This window comes from Sebastes fasciatus, chromosome 19 (assembly GCF_043250625.1).
Source record: "Sebastes fasciatus isolate fSebFas1 chromosome 19, fSebFas1.pri, whole genome shotgun sequence".
Classification (NCBI taxonomy): domain Eukaryota; kingdom Metazoa; phylum Chordata; class Actinopteri; order Perciformes; family Sebastidae; genus Sebastes; species Sebastes fasciatus.
In genome coordinates this window covers 14,574,119-14,592,985 of record NC_133813.1, presented here as the reverse complement: position 1 = coordinate 14,592,985, position 18,867 = coordinate 14,574,119, and the positions used below count along the sequence as shown (strand labels likewise).

At 39.3% G+C, this 18,867-nt stretch overlaps 2 protein-coding genes and 2 long non-coding RNA genes across 4 annotated transcripts; 2 read left to right on the top strand and 2 right to left on the bottom strand.

Moving 5' to 3' along the window:
* On the bottom strand, window positions 1-2,675 carry LOC141757326 (uncharacterized). The gene is made up of 2 exons (XR_012591624.1): window positions 2,011-2,675; window positions 1-1,830 (listed from the first exon to the last, which is right to left on the bottom strand). It is a non-coding gene; the product is annotated as an uncharacterized LOC141757326 (long non-coding RNA).
* gsdf (gonadal somatic cell derived factor) lies at window positions 2,676-6,218 on the bottom strand. The gene is made up of 5 exons (XM_074617745.1): window positions 5,960-6,218; window positions 5,293-5,450; window positions 5,075-5,167; window positions 4,841-4,971; window positions 2,676-4,275 (listed from the first exon to the last, which is right to left on the bottom strand). Exons 1-5 carry the CDS (start codon window positions 6,079-6,081, stop codon window positions 4,132-4,134), a joined length of 648 nt encoding a protein of 215 aa, XP_074473846.1. The 5' UTR covers window positions 6,082-6,218; the 3' UTR covers window positions 2,676-4,131.
* A 4,724-nt stretch (window positions 6,219-10,942) lies between these two features.
* On the top strand, window positions 10,943-12,064 carry LOC141757555 (uncharacterized). The gene is made up of 3 exons (XR_012591670.1): window positions 10,943-11,178; window positions 11,529-11,598; window positions 11,702-12,064. It is a non-coding gene; the product is annotated as an uncharacterized LOC141757555 (long non-coding RNA).
* A 42-nt stretch (window positions 12,065-12,106) lies between these two features.
* Window positions 12,107-17,665, top strand: ppef2b (protein phosphatase with EF-hand domain 2b). Its single transcript, XM_074618695.1, has 14 exons — window positions 12,107-12,133; window positions 13,136-13,190; window positions 13,383-13,511; window positions 13,692-13,894; window positions 13,971-14,137; window positions 14,328-14,364; window positions 14,455-14,604; window positions 14,731-15,078; window positions 15,221-15,406; window positions 16,171-16,313; window positions 16,528-16,634; window positions 16,724-16,887; window positions 16,998-17,085; window positions 17,481-17,665. Exons 1-14 carry the CDS (start codon window positions 12,107-12,109, stop codon window positions 17,663-17,665), a joined length of 1,989 nt encoding a protein of 662 aa, XP_074474796.1.
* Window positions 17,666-18,867: the final 1,202 nt, after the last annotated feature.

Sequence of the window (18,867 nt, the reverse complement as noted above, 5' to 3'; positions counted from 1 at the left end):
TGACTGAAAAAAGGAATATAAAATGATTTAATCTTGCCATAAACACTTACAACCATTAACATCTCATATTTACATTCTTCATTTAACAGAGAACTTTTGCATCACTCCGGTTGCCTTTGAATCCAGCAGAGCACTGATGATGTCTTGAAGATTTTCAATAAACGTCCCTTAAGTGCTTTTTTAACAAAGATGGATTCATACAAGCAAAGTAATCTGCACCCGCTTCTATGATCAAACACCATCAAATACCTTCACAGCTAAAACAAGAAACAAAAATATTTAAAGACACAGAAATCAAACCTAAAGAGAGATCATATATTCTGATTCTAAAACATCCTTATAAAACCACATCACAAGACAACTAATGTTGACAATAAAAAGATATATATATACTGTATAATTCTCACAATATCCTGCAAGTACTTATTGGTATGTTAATGATTGGGAATTTATATTAATGGTGCAGAGACTCTTGTATTTAGTTCAGCAATGAAAGTATCAGTAGAGAACCAATATCAACCATAAATAAAGTTAATGAAAATGACGTTTTTTTGTAGGCCAGTGGTAAATAATTATGAATGGTTATGACACAAGCGAGACTTACACATTCAGATGAGGTTTTAAGTATGGTAACAACTTATGTTAAACAACCAATATACTGATAGTCAGTGATCCTCATAGATTATACAGTGGTGGAATGTAACTAAATACATTTACTCGAACTACTGTACTGTAGCACAAACTTTAGGTATTTGTATTTCCATTCTATACTTGTACTTAAATATTGTACTCATCACTTCACTACAATTATTTGACAAACAACATATATAAAGAGCTTATAAATGCTTTGTTACAGATCCAACAGTGTATACAAGTACAGCTGAAACGATTGACGATAGAAGATTAATTTGGCAATCATTTTTATAATAGCTTAAGTCATTTTTTTATGTAAAAACATTTGATGGTTCCAGCTTCACAAAAGTGAGGATTTGCTGCGTTTCCTTTTTAAAAATGTTGAGGTTTGGACTAGTGAAGGTGTCACTTTGGGTTCTGAGAACTTGTGACAGCATTTCTCACTATTTTCTGAAGTTTTACACCAAAAACTCAATCGATTAATCGAGAAAATAATCAGCAGATGAATTCATAATGAAAATAATCAATGGTTGCAGCCTTGTATAAAATAGTTAAAAAAATCGACCAACTACAACAGTAAAATGCTGCTTGCACATTAATGCATGAGTAATAATAATGCAATTATATGATGTGTAATATAATAGTTACCGGGGCCACTTTTCTGCATTGAGAACTTTAATAATTTAATACTTTAAGTACATTTTCCTGATTATACTTACATGCTTTTACTGAAGTAACATTTTCAATGCATGACTTTTAGCTGTAACTGAGTATTTGTACTGTGTGCTATTAGTAATTTTACTGAAGGACTTCTTCCATCACTGAGATTTTATCCTCCACCTTCTTGGTTGGACTGATTTGGTTTTCTCTGCCAGAAGGTGACCAGAAAAGGAGGACATTTAAGGACTCTGTCCACCAGGACATCTGCCTGTGCGGCAACCTGTACGCAGAATGACATCCCCGCCGTCCCTGTGCTGAAGTGCAGCGTGACATCGTATCGGAGGCCACAACTGTCTGCGATTGTGGTGGGACTGTTGTGTGGGAGCAGTGTGGTGGCAGTGGGGGGAGTGACTTTGACCTCCAGCTGCTCGTGTCCAGCTGCAGATAGATCCACAGGCAACACCACGTAGGCATGCTGAAACCTCTCTCCAATGGTGCACTTGAGCTCTGTAGACCAACAGTATTCCCCGAGGTCTCCTAGGAAGATAAACTATTTTGTGAAGGCCTATATATAGCAGATTTTATGTGCAACATAAAATGAATTGACATAAGAGAACCACTGTCACTGATACTGTCTCAATATTTAGTTCAGGTATTATTTTTAGAACAGATAGTAAACCATCCAAGAGTTGAAAAAGTGACAGAGAGGCTCCTTACCTTCTGTGGAATCTTGAAGCCGTATATTATGATTGTCCTGAAGTTGCAATTTCTTTAAGTATGTCATCCAAGTGCACTCCATCAAACAGTCCGATAGGTGTATCGCCGACACGTTGCCGGGCTTCGGTTGCAGCAACGTTTCCTTCTCTGAACATTCAACTGCCCCTACAGCCAGCAGAAAGGGGGACAGTATGCCAAAAGACACCCACATAGTGAAATAGCTTGACATTCTGTCCCGTATCAATGAAACCTCAAATTGCTGGCAATGTTGAACTATTGACCCAGATCTTGCAGTCCTCTTGCAGAGTAGTTGCGTAGCTGTAGTCCAGGATCAATATCTTGTTTGCTCAATTTGACAATCATAAGTTAATATTCCACTGCAGCAAGGAAAAGGTTTATATCAGCCCTGAGTTCAAACGCATGCACAGCAGCTGAAAACGTTGAAGACTGCGCAACATTTTGCTCTTCCCCTGACCAGCATCTGGTTTCCTGGAGCACAGTGCCAACATTTCTTCGTCTGATATTTTTCCTCCCTCTGGACTTGACATGTTACTGTTCGGCAGGCATGAAATCCTGAAAGGCTGACATTATAAATAGCTTTTATGTTCAAGAACTATAGTCCATAGTAAACGTTGCCAGAAAAAACAACTGAGGGCAAAAAAAAATGTTGGTTTAAATCATCTTTATTCAAATAATTGTGAGCGAGAAATCAGTTAATCGTTACAAATGATTAGGATGTCATAGCAGTGTCATAAGCACAATAAAACATTTTGCATTTGATCTGAATGTATTGATTGAGTTGAGGTGATATATCATTCTGATAAGTAGTAGTCCACTTGTGAAAAATACTTGAAAAAGTGAATGGTGAGGTAACTTTGTAAAGTCATATAACAAAATGACAAACTGTAACTAATCATGAGAAATACTCAAAGAGACATATGAGGGGGAAAAAAGGAGAACTCTGCTGTAAACAAAAATGCATATAAAAGCACACATTATGTAAATATAACAAAATATTTTGGATTTATTCACAATCAACTGACCATTTTTGGTTTAAAATCACAATTTAGACATTACTATATTGTCTGCCAGGTTTCGATCTTTAATTAAATTACTTTTCTGGCCACCTCACAGCAAAGCACTAAAATGTGATATAACAAAGTATGTCAAAAGAAAGTACTATGATTTTTCTTGATTTGTTTTTTACACCTTGTAATTGTTACAGTTTGTAGGGGGGTCTGCAGGGCAGCATTGTCGTCTTTATCTTTTCTACGCTGAAACATGAAAATGGAGCACGGCCGTTGTGGAAAAGCACAGCACAGATGTTGTTCATATTCAGGTGCAGTGAGTTTAGCTGGTGAACACAATCTTCTCCTATTACTCTCCCTGCAAAAAATGTTTGACCCTCAACATGGCGAACATACTATATACCTAATTTACACATTAAAGAAAGAATCACCTATTTTTTACTTAACCTCCGTTAGCCTTTTGGGATTAAATTGACTTCTTTCCCAATTAGGAAATAGTCGTTTCACAGTTGAGAGGAGTGAACTTGTCTGTGCAAGGATTTGGCTCTGCACAGTGTTGTTTTTGGAGGGAACACTCAGTAACAGTTAGTAGCTGTAAATAGCACCCGACACTCATGACATTTATTTAAATATAAACTAGCATTTCAGCTGCACTTCACTTCCAGCTCTTGGTGCAAGAGAAATACTTGGATTTATCTACGGAAATGCATTTGCAAAAAAAGTTCAATTGTTGGTTCAATGTTAGTTAAACAAAATAGCGGGCAAATGTAGATTGTAATCTGAGATCAATAGAGTGTGATTAAGATATATCATCATCACCACTAAATAATATAATGATAAATGATCAGTTTTAGGTTTGGCTGGCTCTACAGATCTGTGCTGGCACATTCTGGTTAGGGGAATGCAAAACTGAGTTCTTAGAGAGACTTTGCCTTGGTTCCCACGCTCAGTGTTGAATACAGACTGTAACGATCTAAGATTAGTATAGTGAGAGAAGATAGGCCTGCATGTAATGTATTATCTACCTTTTCTGTATTTTATGTGTTTGTTTGTGCGCCCGGTGGCTCACAATCTCAGGACTATAAAACAATCTTTACTCTCCGGTGGGCTGCTGGAGGTTATCATGCCCGCAACCGCAGCTGCGGGTCAGCTGCATGGAGGAAATGTGGACGGTGCCGGATTCATCCACGTAGAGGACATGCACCGTTTCCTGGGAGGTGGGCTGACAACATGGCACCTGGAGAGGAACAAATAGAGGAAGAGTAAGGCGTGGTAACACAGTTTGATAAAAAGAAAGACTGGAATGTATTTAATACAAATGTTTACAGAAAGAAAAGGTGTAGATTGATAACAGAAATCATTTCAATCAATGCCAATGAGATTAACAAAAAGCAAAAACAAAATTACAAATGTGGTCTTTCAAAAGGTTTATTTTAAAAGATGCAGACTAGAACTTGCCCACATATCTGCTACCACATTCATTTATGATTGACCAACTTTGGGGCGTGTCTTAGCTTGTATTTGGTACATTTGTGTTGGCAGAAGGAGAAAACAGGCTTATCTACGGTATTGGCAGCTGTTTCACCTCCAGAACACACACAAAGTAAACTATGTGCTGTTCAGAGCAGCAAGACACGGAAAGTAACTAAGTACATCGACTCAAACGCTGTACTTAAGTTGTATGAGAGGGAAGAAAGTACAATAAACGTATCTATGTATGTAAATGTATATCAGAAATGTAAATCAGTACAATATAAGCTAATTGGGGTTTACAGACACTCAAATGTCTTAGAGATTTATACCTGTGAGTCTGCAGCCTGGACATTGGTAAGGGATGATGGACACTGCACAGTGTTCCCTTCGGCGTTGCAGAGTGCACACTGAACGATGGTAACACTGGCAGGAACGATAACCCAGCTTTCCCATCCCAGATCTGGCAAACACAAGAATGGATATTGCAATAGCTGCATTTCTACATTTCTTCATGTTGTTATGCACGCATGCACACAGAAACATAGACACACATTGTTGCATACCTTTCATGAAGATCTCAGAGGCCATAGAACAGCACTTCAGGCTCGTACTGTTTCCAACATCAGATGCCACAGAGTTGCCAGAGGCCGCTGGAACTGCAAGGACATGGAAAAAGACACTTTTTGCTGGGTTTGACTTGGAAAAGGACACTAAAGATTTAACTAAGGCTTGAAAAATGTTGCCTCTACAGTAGTTTCTTTGAATTGTTGGTTCTATTTACCTGCAGTGTCCCTGGCCGTGTGAGCGATGGTGCCGTAGGTGGTCCTCCATTGCTCTCTGACACGGTCCAGCCCACCATGAGGTAGTCGTGGCTCAATCTGCAAGTTGAGAGCCCCGAGGAGACCCTTCCTGATGGACTGCAATGATCCACCCTGGCACCTGAACATCACATATGACTCAGATTATTTCAAAAGTGCATAATGATTAAAACATGATTAAACAGAAACACACAGAAATAGAAGAAAATCCTGGACATTGCACAAAAAAAGCATCGTGTTAACACTTCAATCAAGACCAAAGTGCATTTGTTAGTAGCTTCACATGCCAGACACGCTCTCTCAGAGCCCTCAATGAACTGTAGAAGCACTCTAAGGAGTGATTGATTACACTGCTGAAGTTTAAACAGAACAGTGTGTTACATTCTCTGCACATTCTTAGAAAACCAAATGGTCAAAGTGACCCTAAATCATAGCCAGAATCTATTTCCCTTTAACTCATATAAAAAAAAAAAAAGGCTGTTTTAAAATAGAGTAACCTCTGTGACCTTACAAGATGTTTCATATTTCTTTGGACACTTTTGAGGAACATGGTTTTAAATGGTCCCTGCATACGAAGACATGTCGCTGCTAACAAAAGCAGAACGTTGGCACACAAAGTTTGATACTGACCTGTGATGGGAAACAGGAGAGTCAGCAGAGGCTGCAGGTTCTTCCTTGGATGGCTGCAAGACAAATGCAAAAACCACTGAAGAGCCCAGAAGCATCGTCATGACGATGAACGCGAAGGACATGGTGCATGAGACGGACGGTCAATCTATAGAGCAACTGCTTTCGGAGTTAGACTCGCGGCGGACTAAGGCTGTGGTTGGTCTAGTTGGAGGAGGAGACAGGAGTGACCAGACAGGGATGCTACACTAGCTATATTTTGTCAGTTCCTGGGAACCTGGGTTTTTATCTTCTTGTACCAAAGCTTGGCCTTGAGATACTTAACATTGTGGTCTTGTCCCCTGTTGTGTGTGAAAGAGTGTAAGGAGGATGATCCAGGAGAGAAAGAAAGACAGACTAAGACAGACGGATTCAAGACAAACAGACAGGAATGAGAGAATGGTATATAGACATACCGCATTACAACATGCATATCGTTTTGACAACACTGGTGAAAACCAGGACGTACCGAACAAGAGATCCACAGATGAATCATAAAACGTGTGCTTCTGTAACAGTCTATGAGCACACTGTCAGCCAACCAAACTTAATACAAATTTTACCAAATTCCTTCCTTCCTATTATTCAATTTTCCCCTTTCTGACGCCCCTCATGTAGCTTAAAGGTTGTTCACATCATCTTATTCCACACTACCAGTAACACATACGCTCAGTGGCCACTTTATTAAGTACACCTATAGACTCCAATGAAATCCAACAGCCCTGCCATAACATCCATCGTTACAAAGCTTGTAATGTTTAGTTTTTATTAACATTGTTGCTGTACATTCAATTATGTTTATTACTGAGCTCATAGTTAACCCTCTGAGACCCACTTAGACCTGTTTTTGTCTTTTTTAGTGGGGGGACAGGGGGTCTTTATGGGGAGACAGCAGGTCAACAGTATATTATGTCACATAGAAGTGGTGTCAAGTTGTGTCAAAACACAATGATTCTTATTATCAGGTGATTATACACTAAAGAAAACATACTTATTATTTTGTATTCTAATTCTGCCAATAGATACCCCTAAATATTATACACTGGTCCTTTATGACAGTGTCAACAAAAACTGAACATTGCAGGCCATTTATGATGTTTACACTGAGCTCAATATTCAAACCCAAGACTTGTGTGCTGCACTGTTACATCAAATGAAAATACTTTTGTGTCCTAAAATTCACCCCGACGTATTTGAACAATATTTGTCTGCACAGTATGAGTCTGTAATGAATGATCCACTGGCAGGCCGTTGCTTTTTTAAGAAGTGTTAATACCCTAACCCACATTCAGAGAGGGCACAAGCCACCAACAGCACCTGAAACAGTAGTCAAGAGATTGCGCTTTTTATCAGCACATCCAGGGAAGCATGGGAAGAACACAGGGAGTGCTTATTTTAACCTGTTTTCAATAGTAGGCCAAAAAAAACATAAAACACAAGCTGCCCATTCATTTCTGCATATGTGCAGTTATCAGTTTCTATTGCAACTCCCATTTTTTGGCCCGACATGAAAGGCAGAAATCTGGTATGCTTAACATAATAACAATATTATTCCCCGGCATTTGTCAGGATCTGGAGGGAAAGAAATGTAACACAAAGCAACACTGGGTACTGCAGGTGATGTTGAAGGATATCTGAGAACCCAGAGCAAATAAGCTTGGCAGCGTTGACAGTTGTGTGAGCCAGCGAGGGTAAAAACGCACGCAAGGAATGGTAACTTCAAATCCTTAGGTGACCCCTCCTCAGAGTTCGACACTAGGGTCATAGCAAACTTTCCCATGCAGCCCAAAATACACCATTTATCTGCTGCAGTGTTTATCAAATCATAATTCAGCAACAATGCCACAGGAATTCTTGGTGCAAGCTGGTACAAAACCTGGTAATGCTTTCTTTTGCAGCTAATATAACTACTGGTCTGTATATCTGAGATGCAGACCTGCAGAAACCTGGCTTTCTTATTGCATGTGTTCGTCAGTGTACTGTACACCTGTTCGAAAAAATTTACTTTGCAGAAGGGGCTGAAATAATAAGAGCAACTATATTTCCATCTCAGCTCACAGTGGTGGAAAGAAACTAAGTAACTCAAGTACTATATTCAAGTGCAATTTTGAGATACTTGCATTTAACTTGAGTATTTCATTTTTTAATAGTTTCTAATTCTAGCCAAAAATACCAACAGAAAGTGTATATAAAGTAGTAAAACTAGCTCCACCTCAACTAGCTTGAAACAGTAAAATGCTGCTTACACATCACTATTAATAATGTAATAATATAGTATATGATAATATATCACTCAGTATTCTGTTTGAGTACAGTTTGCTGATGATACTTTTGTACTTTTACTTAAGTTTCAATGCAGAACTTTCACTTGTAATGGAGTATTTTCACAGTTTTCACATAACAAAAGGATCTGAATATGTTTTCCTTCACTGTTAAATCATTCGTACCCTAAAGCACTTTGTGTCCTTGGTTGTTCCCTTGTATCTGGGCATCATAACACAAATATGTTCTACAGGTCTCAACAACACAGACGATTTCAGGTCTTAAATTATTGTCAGGTTTCAACTTCTCAGTGCCAACCATTAGTCAGCAGAGTTTCAGAGGTAATATAACAACTGTTATGACATGCGCACACTATACGCATCAAGTCATATTCTGTAAACAAATCCCATCAAAAGACCAAAAACCAAGAATTAAATAATTCTGCTAGTAAGTGTTAGCTGATATATCTTATTCCTCTGTACCACAGATCTCCATTGTTGCCCAAAAACTATTAAAAATACATAATAGTGTCAAACTCTGAGTAGAGTAGGACATTGACTACGGATATACATAAATATAACTAAATATAAGTTGTGTTTCGTTCTTCGTCTGGTGGTGTGTACATATCTATGGGTGTATGTGAGTATATACACAAGTAGGTGTGTTTGTGTATAATGAAATTCATGTATATATATATATATATATATATATGAAGGTGGTTACCTACAAAACTGTAACATATCTGTGTGCATTTATATCTCCAGTACATGTAGAATACATAAATAACTTTTCACCTCAACCCTTTTCTTTTTCGTAAATTTTATGTATTTTTTTTCTTATTTATTTTACTATTATTTTCTTATTTTTTATCTTTACTTACACTAAATATATACTGTATACATATATATATATATGCAGTATATACAAATAAATATATATACATACGTATACATACATATATATATATATACACATACGTAAACATACATATATAAACATACACATAGTTAATTTTTAACAGACGGGGAGGGTTCGTTTCGTTCATCCGTGACTAGCTTTTTGTATTTTGTTGTCTTATGTTCTGTATTTTTTAATATCCCCCAACTCTTTAGTTTAGATAATATCAAAGATCCAAAACAGATTATTAATCTGTCTGCTATTTCAGCACCACGGACAGTGCCACGGATTTATCAATACACACAGCACAGTTGGGCTACTGATATTTCAGTTTTCAGAGTCATGGTCGGGGGCCGTGCAGTTTGGTCATTTTGCTTATTGTCAGCCATATCCTTTAAACACACACACACACACATACCTGTGGTCACTGTGGGATACTGCAGCTCTTAACATCACATAACCATGCATGAATGAGCAGAGTCCTTGAGTATCAGACGTCTCCCACCACTTCTTTGTTGTAGTGCCGCCGGGAGTCACACCACCGACAGCTGCTCCTGGCTGGGATCACAAAGAGCCTTTATTAACAGATGAAACACTGTGGAGGATGAGCGATGCAGATGTTCCTACAAGCAGACAACACAGAGGACATTCTTGAAATGTATTTCAACACATAAAAGATATCATTATTATTAAAAAATGTAGCAGGATTTAATGTAGCAAGATAGAAAATCTACATTAACAGAAAGTCAGCAGTGGGAAATATTAAAATAGAATTTCAAAATGCATGTCTGCACAACATGACTAGAACATAATTACTGCAGACAGATAGAACACCTACTATAACATTGCAATACAATCCAGTAGATCACTCATTTTAAAAACACCTTTTGACTTGTTTATGAAATTTAATATTTTAAATCTTAACCAATATTGTTTAATTTGTTTTCCAATACTTCATAGTACAGTCAGTAGTGAGGGAAGATTTGCTGCTTCTGTTTGCCACCTTTTAACTGGTCTATTTGTCTGTGTTCTAGGTTCAGATAGAAAAGCTTTATGATTGAAGGTTGAATACTGAGAAAAAGGAGAAAGGGGAAAATCTTCCTGTTTCACTGAGACGGTTTAGATATGAGGACTTGTTGGAAACAGAACTGAACAACTCTTTGGAGTCTCAAAATTCAGAACATCATAAAAGTGCTTGAGAAATTTGAATTGTTGTTGCAGGCCATAGAAACACTGAGTTAATCCAGAAAGACAGGGACATTATTTATGTTCTATGTAGAGCTTTTCTAATGCGTGTATTGCTTGTGTTCACCTAATAATTGTTCTACAAATATCAGATTATTCTTTGTGTTTTTATACCCATATGGCAAATTGTTACATGATCACTGTTTTGATTGATACATTATCAGACGTATTCATGCAGCAGATGGTTTGTGATGTTTCCATAAACATTTGTATATCTGTAATAATATTCAGTATTACTTAACTTGTAAATTGATTAAGAAATATGTCTGTATTAACAAAGAATAGACGGGTTCAGACTAGCCAGTGGTCAATCAACTGTTAATGGAGATAATATTGACGTTACTGTTGACATATGAGTCACAAGACAAACTCCTTTCAAAACAGAAGCTGCCCTTTATCAGAGCCTTCATCCGTTTATTCAGCGTAGATGCCAGCGTAGTAAAGTGTAATCCTAATCCACTTGCATCTTGTTTTGTTTAAGTGATCACGGGGCCTGTCCAAGACACTTGGCTCTGCTATTCACAAGCCGTTAGCCAGTGTGTGTGTTTGTGATGGATGAGAGTGTGTAGCAGCAGAGAGGGGACATCCATTTACAACACTACAGTCACTGGAACCTATGCTGCTGTGCCTGGGAAATGGAAAAGTCTAAGTGGTAACGCATGCGACATTTCTGCTTTTTATTTGTAAAAGTGTGGCTGGCCAGTTTGTAGAAAAAAATTACAAGATTTCTTCAAAAGGTGCAGAAGATGAGAGGGGAGGTAATGAAAGAACGCGACCAGGTACGATTCCTTTTGGCCTATCTGGTGCTTTTTATTTTATTTGGCTATTGATTATTCTGTTTTACAATAGGTTTGTTAACATTTACTTTTAATAGGCCCTTTAGACATTAAATAAAATGCTTTCGTAATTATGTTGTAAAACGTCCAGTGGTTATAAGTAAATTAATTATATCTCCAAATGATTTATATTTGTTTATGCTGTTGATTTATTACCAAAAATGTCTATAAAAAATGTAAAATAATAGAGAAATGTTTTAGACTGTATATATACTGTAAATCTATTATTGCATTATTCCCAGGTAGCAAAAGACAAGGTGAAATATGCATGAAAAGTATCTTTGTCTTGACAGTGAAAACAGCATAGGGTCATGGGATGTGCTATGGGAAAATCTGAACTACAGCTGAAGAAACGTGACAGAGGTGGTGCCTTTATCTAAATCATTCTAGTCAATAGTTAAAGTATTTTAAACAAATGTTCCATTTTATTGCAATAATCTAATGTCATTTATTTTTTCATTTTTAGTGACCATCTCAGTTCCAGGTAAATGTGTTTTATTCCAACACATCTTTACACTGAAAACGTTTCACAAGTAGCGTTTACTAACTTTTCTACTCAATTTTTACGCACTCTGTGAAGCTGCCACTGGTAAGTCGTCCAGTCTAGATCTGAGACAGTGAATGAATGTATTGGTAGTGGGAAGGTAGGAAGGTTACCTCAGCATGATTATGGCCTAAGTGCTTCCTTCTTCTCTCCCAATCTTCAGCAATCAGAGCGGCTCTGTTGATCCAGCGTTGGTACCGTCAGTATGTTGCCCGGCTGGAGGTGAGACGCAGGTGCACGTGGAACATCTTCCAGTCTATTGAATATGCAGGAGAGCAAGACCAGATCAAGGTGAGCTCGTTTTGAACACAGTGACATGCTAGCAGCATGGTGGATGGCAATGTCAGTCTGTCGGTCAGTAAGAAATATCTCAACGACTACTGGATGTATTGCCATGAAGTTTTGAACATATGTTCATGGTCTGCAGAGGATGAATCCTACCGACTTTGGTGATGCACTGACTTTTCCTCTAGCGCCACCATGACGCTGACATTTGTGGTTCAGAGTGAAATATCTTGAAAACCATAGGATGGATTACCATGAAATTTGGGTCAGATATTCATGGTCTCTATAGGGGTGAATCTTAATGACTTTGGTGATCCTGTGACATTTCCTATAGCGCCACCATGAGGATTTCATTGAAAAATATCAATAACTTCAATATACTGTATATAATATACTGTGATATTTGATACAGACATTCATGGTCCCCAGAGGATGAATTGTAACAACTTTGGTGGTCCCTTAACTTTTCATCAGGCACCATCATTGGGTCAAAATTTCAGTTTGTCCAATACTTTGGTTTATGACCAAATATCTGAAAAAACTAATCACACTCTCATCAGCCTCAGCTGTACTTTGTGTTTCATGCTAATTAGAAAATGTAAGCATGCCCGTTCCATTGCATTTACTTCACAGCAAGTCGTTGCCAGGCACTTACTGTCAATCTCAGCCGTTTTTTCCACACTAACTGATGGCCCAGAGATACCACATGATACCAACGTTGTTATACTAGTGGCTCACAAGCCTTTTTAGAAGTGAGAACCAAACGTCGGATATCTTCCGCAGAGATAAACAAAACATTTTTGGACCAGCCAAAAAGTTTTTAAAAATGATTAATTCACAATCAAAATTATTTTATTTAAGAAAAAGCCGTACTTTTATACAGCACCTTTCTAAAAGCTCTGTGGATGTATTCTTTTTTTTTTATTTGTCTACAAGAAAATGTTATCAATATTATTAATAATAGACCTTTAAAACAAGATTATAAACATTATACCTGCTAAATATCAACATGATCGCATTGTCATTGTGAGCTTAACCTTAATTTTTAAATTCTATTTTTCCTTCCTGCAGCTCTACAATTTTTTTGGCTTCCTGATGGACCACTTCACCCCAGCCAGCAGTGAAAGTAAGACCGCCTCTCAACGCCGGTTTAATTTACTAACTTCTAAGTTTCATTAGATTACAACCGGTCCACTCTCTGCTGAGAAACGTAATGTAGCTTTCCCTTACCACACTGATCCACTCCCCCTCTCTGCCTTTAACATAGGAAACCTAATATCTCACATCTTTCGTGAGAATGAAATCTGTCGTGACACAGAATGGGAGAGATATTTTTGCTACAAGAGCATTGAGGTAAGCGATAGCTACACCGGCCCCCATCTGACCTTCCCCATGACCTTCTGTGGGGTGTCGAAGCTGGTGGAGGCCTTCAAGCACAAACAAGTAAGTACACAGGCACATAAAGTACATTCAAGGCAGACAGAAGTACCCTAATGGTTGCCTTTTTTTTTCCTCAGCGCTCAATTTATTCATACTTGTTTTTTTCCCAGTAGCAGCTTCATGCTCGATATGTTCTGCAACTTCTTGGAGAGACTTGGAGACTTCTAAGAATTCTTCCAAACATCAGTAAAGTGTCTGCATGCCACACCAAGCAGATTACCATATGCGGTATGCAACAGCAGGCCTCTCCTGGACACATCTTGCTCTGATATTTTGTCTCACATTCTTTTTATTGCCCTTGAAACATGTCACAAATATGAATACATTATTCATCCCTTGCCAGGAGATTTACATGGCCACCTTGAAGACCTGCTGTTGATATTCTATAAGGTATTCACAACATGCAAATCATATTGTCAGACAAGGATGTTCGTATGTATTAACACCTTTATCTTAATTTGTCCAGAACGGTTTACCGTCCTCCGAGAAACCGTATGTCTTCAACGGAGACTTTGTGGATCGTGGTAAACACTCCTTAGAGATCCTGCTCATCCTGTTTGGTTTCCTGCTGGTCTATCCCAATGATGTTCATCTGAACAGAGGCAACCATGAGGACCACATTGTTAACCTGAGGTAAAGTAGTCTGTACACTGACTTCCTCTTCTTAAACTCCAATCTAGTGTCTTGTTCTGCCTGTTTTCTTAGTATTCATGTTTTTGTAAAGTGAATCTGTATATGGCTTTATGCAATTAATATTCTGATTATATTTAACCTACAGCTGATGTGTACACTAATCTACTTGTTTGTTGTGTGTTTTCTCCAGATATGGTTTCACTAAAGAAGTTTTGGGAAAATATAGGGTAGGTTTTTGCCTATTTTGCTTTAAACAGTTTATAGTAATAATTCCTTCAACTGTATGTAAGTCACTGTAAGCTTGACTCGGTCTGCAGATGCATGGCAAGAAGATCCTAAAGCTTCTCCAGAAGATTTTCAGCTGGCTGCCTCTAGCCACCGTGATTGATAACAAGGTGCTGATTGTGCATGGTGGGATCTCTGACGCGACAGACCTCGACACGATAGCCAGAGCGGACAGACACAGAGTAAGGACGCGTTCGGAGTCAATCAAATTTGTGTACTTGGGGCGTTTTACAGGCAGCAAATCCAAAAATGTTATCATGATCATCGCGTCAAGTGTATTAAATCTGTGTATTTTTGATTGTGCGCAGTATGTGTCGGTTCTCAGGCCTCCTAAGCCGACCCATCGTGTAGTAAATGGCAGTAGGACTCAGACGATGAACAACAGGAACGGGGAGGCCGTTGGACCAGTGGACGGCCGGCGTCGAGTGTGTTCTCTGACTCACCCCGGCTCGGCCCCGGCTCTCAGGCACGACCTCCCGCGGCGATCGCTCCACAACGCACCCATGAGCAGCAACTGGTCGGTGGAAGAGGAGCTGAAAAGGAGGCGCAGACAGGCTGGGTTTGACCAGTCCTACGGAGAACTGAAGAAGTCTGACTCTGACTCAGACCCGGATTCTGGAGAAACAACAGAGACAGATGTGGATGAGTGGAAACAAGTAAGTGACAACAAGGATGTTGGATCTCATCTTACGGTTTCAGCAGATGTTCAACATTGAGCATGTATATGCAGCACTGCCCCATAATGCACCCATTTTACTCTTTCCTGACTATTTCACTATGATTGATTCGGCCACCCAGATAGTGGACGTGTTGTGGAGTGACCCAATGCCACAAAATGGCTGCATTCCCAATGAGGTGCGAGGCGGAGGCTGCTACTGGGGTCCAGATGTCACTGAGGAAGTGCTGGGAAGACACAACCTCCAGCTCCTCATCCGGTCCCATGAGTGCAAACAGGAGGGCTATGAGTTCTGCCACAATCGCAAGGTGAGCAGGAACATGCACATGAAGTAGAGTTTAAAGGGATAGTTCGGGTGTCTTGAAGTGGGGTTGTATGAGGTACTTTTCCAAAGTCAGTGTATAACCTACAGTAGATGACGGTCGGCAAGCCCCCAGCTTGGTGAAGCAGGCAGGAGTTACCGCACGGAACCAAAGTAATGTACTGCTGTGGACGGGGCCGGCAGCAAAACACATTTAAGTCACCTAAAAAACATTTTTTATATTAGGTTAAGTGTAGTATGTTAGTTAGTATTAAGTGTACGCTATATTTAGATTATTTTCGCCGGTTTACCTTGTCGTCAGACAGCTATACAGTCTATGTTTCCGACGGGGAACTGAAGCCGTAATCTTCATCTAATCAAATACGTTTTGCTGCCGTCTCCGTCCACAGCAGTACATTGCTTTGCTTCCGTAACTCCGGTCTGTTTCTCTAAGCTGGGGAAGTGCCGACCGTCATCTACTGTAGGTAATACACTGACTATGGATAAGTACCTACTTCAAAACACCCCAAATATCCCTTTATGGATGGAATACTGATTGTGGAAACAATTACTTTTAGCTTTTCGGTGGAACTGTCCCGTATGACAGGAGATGAAAAACAAGCCAAAAATTTGCAAAAGGACTTAACAGAAGAAGACCGTTGTGACAAAATCCTCTCATTTAAGCATTTAATCTGACAGCAATTAGTAGTATCAATGAGTCACATACAGTGAGTCTTAGCTAACTTACTAACCGTCTTCTGTTGCATTCAGGTGCTGACTATATTTTCAGCGTCTAACTACTACGAGGTGGGCAGCAACAGAGGAGCGTACATCAGAATGGGACCCGATCTGGTCCCCCACTTCATTCAGTATCAGGCCAGCAGGACATCCATAGAGCTCAGCCTGAGACAGAGGTACAAATACGAGGCTGTACAGTAATTTAAAATAACAGAAAACAATTTAAAAAAAACAATGACATGTATGGCCCAAGAACATTTCAACACTTTCAGATTTACATTGCAAAATGGGTAAAAAACAAAAAAAAGCTTTGTGTGCACAGTGAGATTGTTGATTACGAGATTTATAGAGTAGAAGTAAAAATGTTTTTCTCTACCTGTTCTTCGTCAGTGTCGGGTGGACAGAGAGATCGGCTCTGCGAGCTCTGAGGGAGCAACTGTTTGTACATAAGTCGGATCTCATCAGTGCCTTCCAGGAGTTTGATCCAAACCACAAAGGTACTGAGCAGCAGTGATGAATTTTAACAATTATGTACAACAGAAGAAAGCTCAGTGTATCAGACTGTATATTTCTGTTTGTGTCTCAGGGATGATTTCTCTAAGGAACTGGGCCAGTGCCACTGAGAGAGTACTGAATCTGGGTCTGCCCTGGAGGGTGCTGCGCCCTCAGCTTGTCAGCAGCACCCAGTATGGCATGGTGGACTACCAGCTGTGGATAAGGGAGCTCTCCATCAACGAGCCCAAACTAGAGGTCAGCCTCGTACAACTAGTGTCTAATGTCCATTTCCTCACCCGGTTTTCTCTATCTCTGACTCACACACAGAGTCGCAAAATCTTGATCAAGTTGTCTCTCCATTTCAGATCTCAGATAACAGCATCCTGGAGACGATGTACAAAAACCATTCCAACCTGGAAACCATCTTCCGAATTATAGACACAGATCACTCAGGTCAGTAAGCAGCTTCGCCTGGATCCCAGACACTAGATCCATGTCTTTCTCTCCATTTTAGCCTCGCTGCCGGCATGACTTAATGGATCGGTCGGCTGGTCAACGTGTTAGTGTAGACTGAAATACCTACAACTATAATGGGTTTCAATGAAACATTCATGTTCCCCAGAGGATGAAACGCTATGACTTTGGTCATCCCTTGACTTTTCATCTAGTGCCACCAGCGGGCCAAAGTTCATCCAGTGAAATATCTCCACATCTACTCAATTGATTGCCATGAACATGTTAAACTAAGATCGACTAAGATGGGGCAGCCCTAGACCTAATACAGATTTTCTATGCTACATATTTTGGTAAGTGTACAACTACATCCTCCCTCCTCCGTTTCCTTCTAGGTTTGATCTCTTTCGAGGAGTTTCGTCAGACCTTGAAACTCCTGAGCTCTCATCTTAAGACGGAGATCAGTGACGAGGCCATCGCAGACCTGGCCCAGAGCATCGACTTCAACAAGGACGGGAGCATCGATATCAATGAGTTCATGGAGGCTTTCCGGTTGGTGGACATCTCTGCACACACCTGAGAGCCTGGACCAGGAGCTGTCGCTGTACCTGCTGCATAGAGAACACCCAGAACAGTTTTGGATAGACTTGTTCAACTGGATACACGTCTGTGGAAAAAAAAGTTTAGTAGTATCACAACCTAGATCTTTTCTACCTCTTAAGATTTTTTTTTACCTTTTTTTATTTACGTTTATTTAAGAAGTTGGTGTATCTTAAGGATTTATGTGTGTAACTTATGTGCTTAGTTATGCATAAAAAACATCAAACACACAATACATGTTGTCTTTCCCTTTCATGTCATCACACTGTTGACAATGTTTGGCTCAAAGAAGTCAGGAATTAAAGGAACCCTATGGATTTTACACATTAAAAAGTGTGTTTACAGGACTTGGGGAGTACCACTGCTTATATGAAATAAGTTGTATAAAGCCTTTTGTGGCGCAAAGTCTAATAAATGTCCTTAAGTGATGTCACTTGACTCAGCGTTGGTTGGAGTTGAAGACTAATCGGGAGGTGTGGAGTTAGAAAGAAGAGAGCTTACCAGACCTCTGTTGCCCGCTCCTCATTTCTAGCAGCTCAAGGCTATATTAGCCACTACTAGCATAACACACCCAAATCTCTGATCTGTCAGCAGTCCAGGAAGAAGTGGAATAAAATAGACAATATGTCTGGTTCTTCTGCATCGATTTTGATCTTTTATTTCTCCCCCCCTGTCCACCGCAAGTCAATGTTATAGGGGTACAATGCTGAATTGATGGCATAAAGGGGAAAAGAGTGTTATACTGAGACAAAGAAAACTCTGTAGAGTTAGTGCTAAATTGAGTACAAGTAAAGACAGGACTGTGGACCTGGATTTGCTAATAAACTCATGAATATTTAGTCCACAGGGTTTCCGTTTGAATTTGATTCTAGACATCATGGAGCTTTATTCGAATTTGATTGAGAATGCAGCACTACCTAAGGAGTAAAAGTCAAAATAGTAGTGATGGAAGTGCACTCAACAGACTGTAAAAGATTAAAAAAATCCTGCATAAAAATTTATGTAAGAATAATAAAAAAATATTAGCAATAAAAAGCAGTTTCAAAAGCTACCAATTCTGAAGAATGCTCCTTTTTAGTGTGTAATCAATCCATTACTGTGATTTCTGCTTCTCAAAATTAAATGTTTATTTCATTTAAGGGCTGTCGTCAACCAAAGAAATTGAGTCCACTAACACTCAAA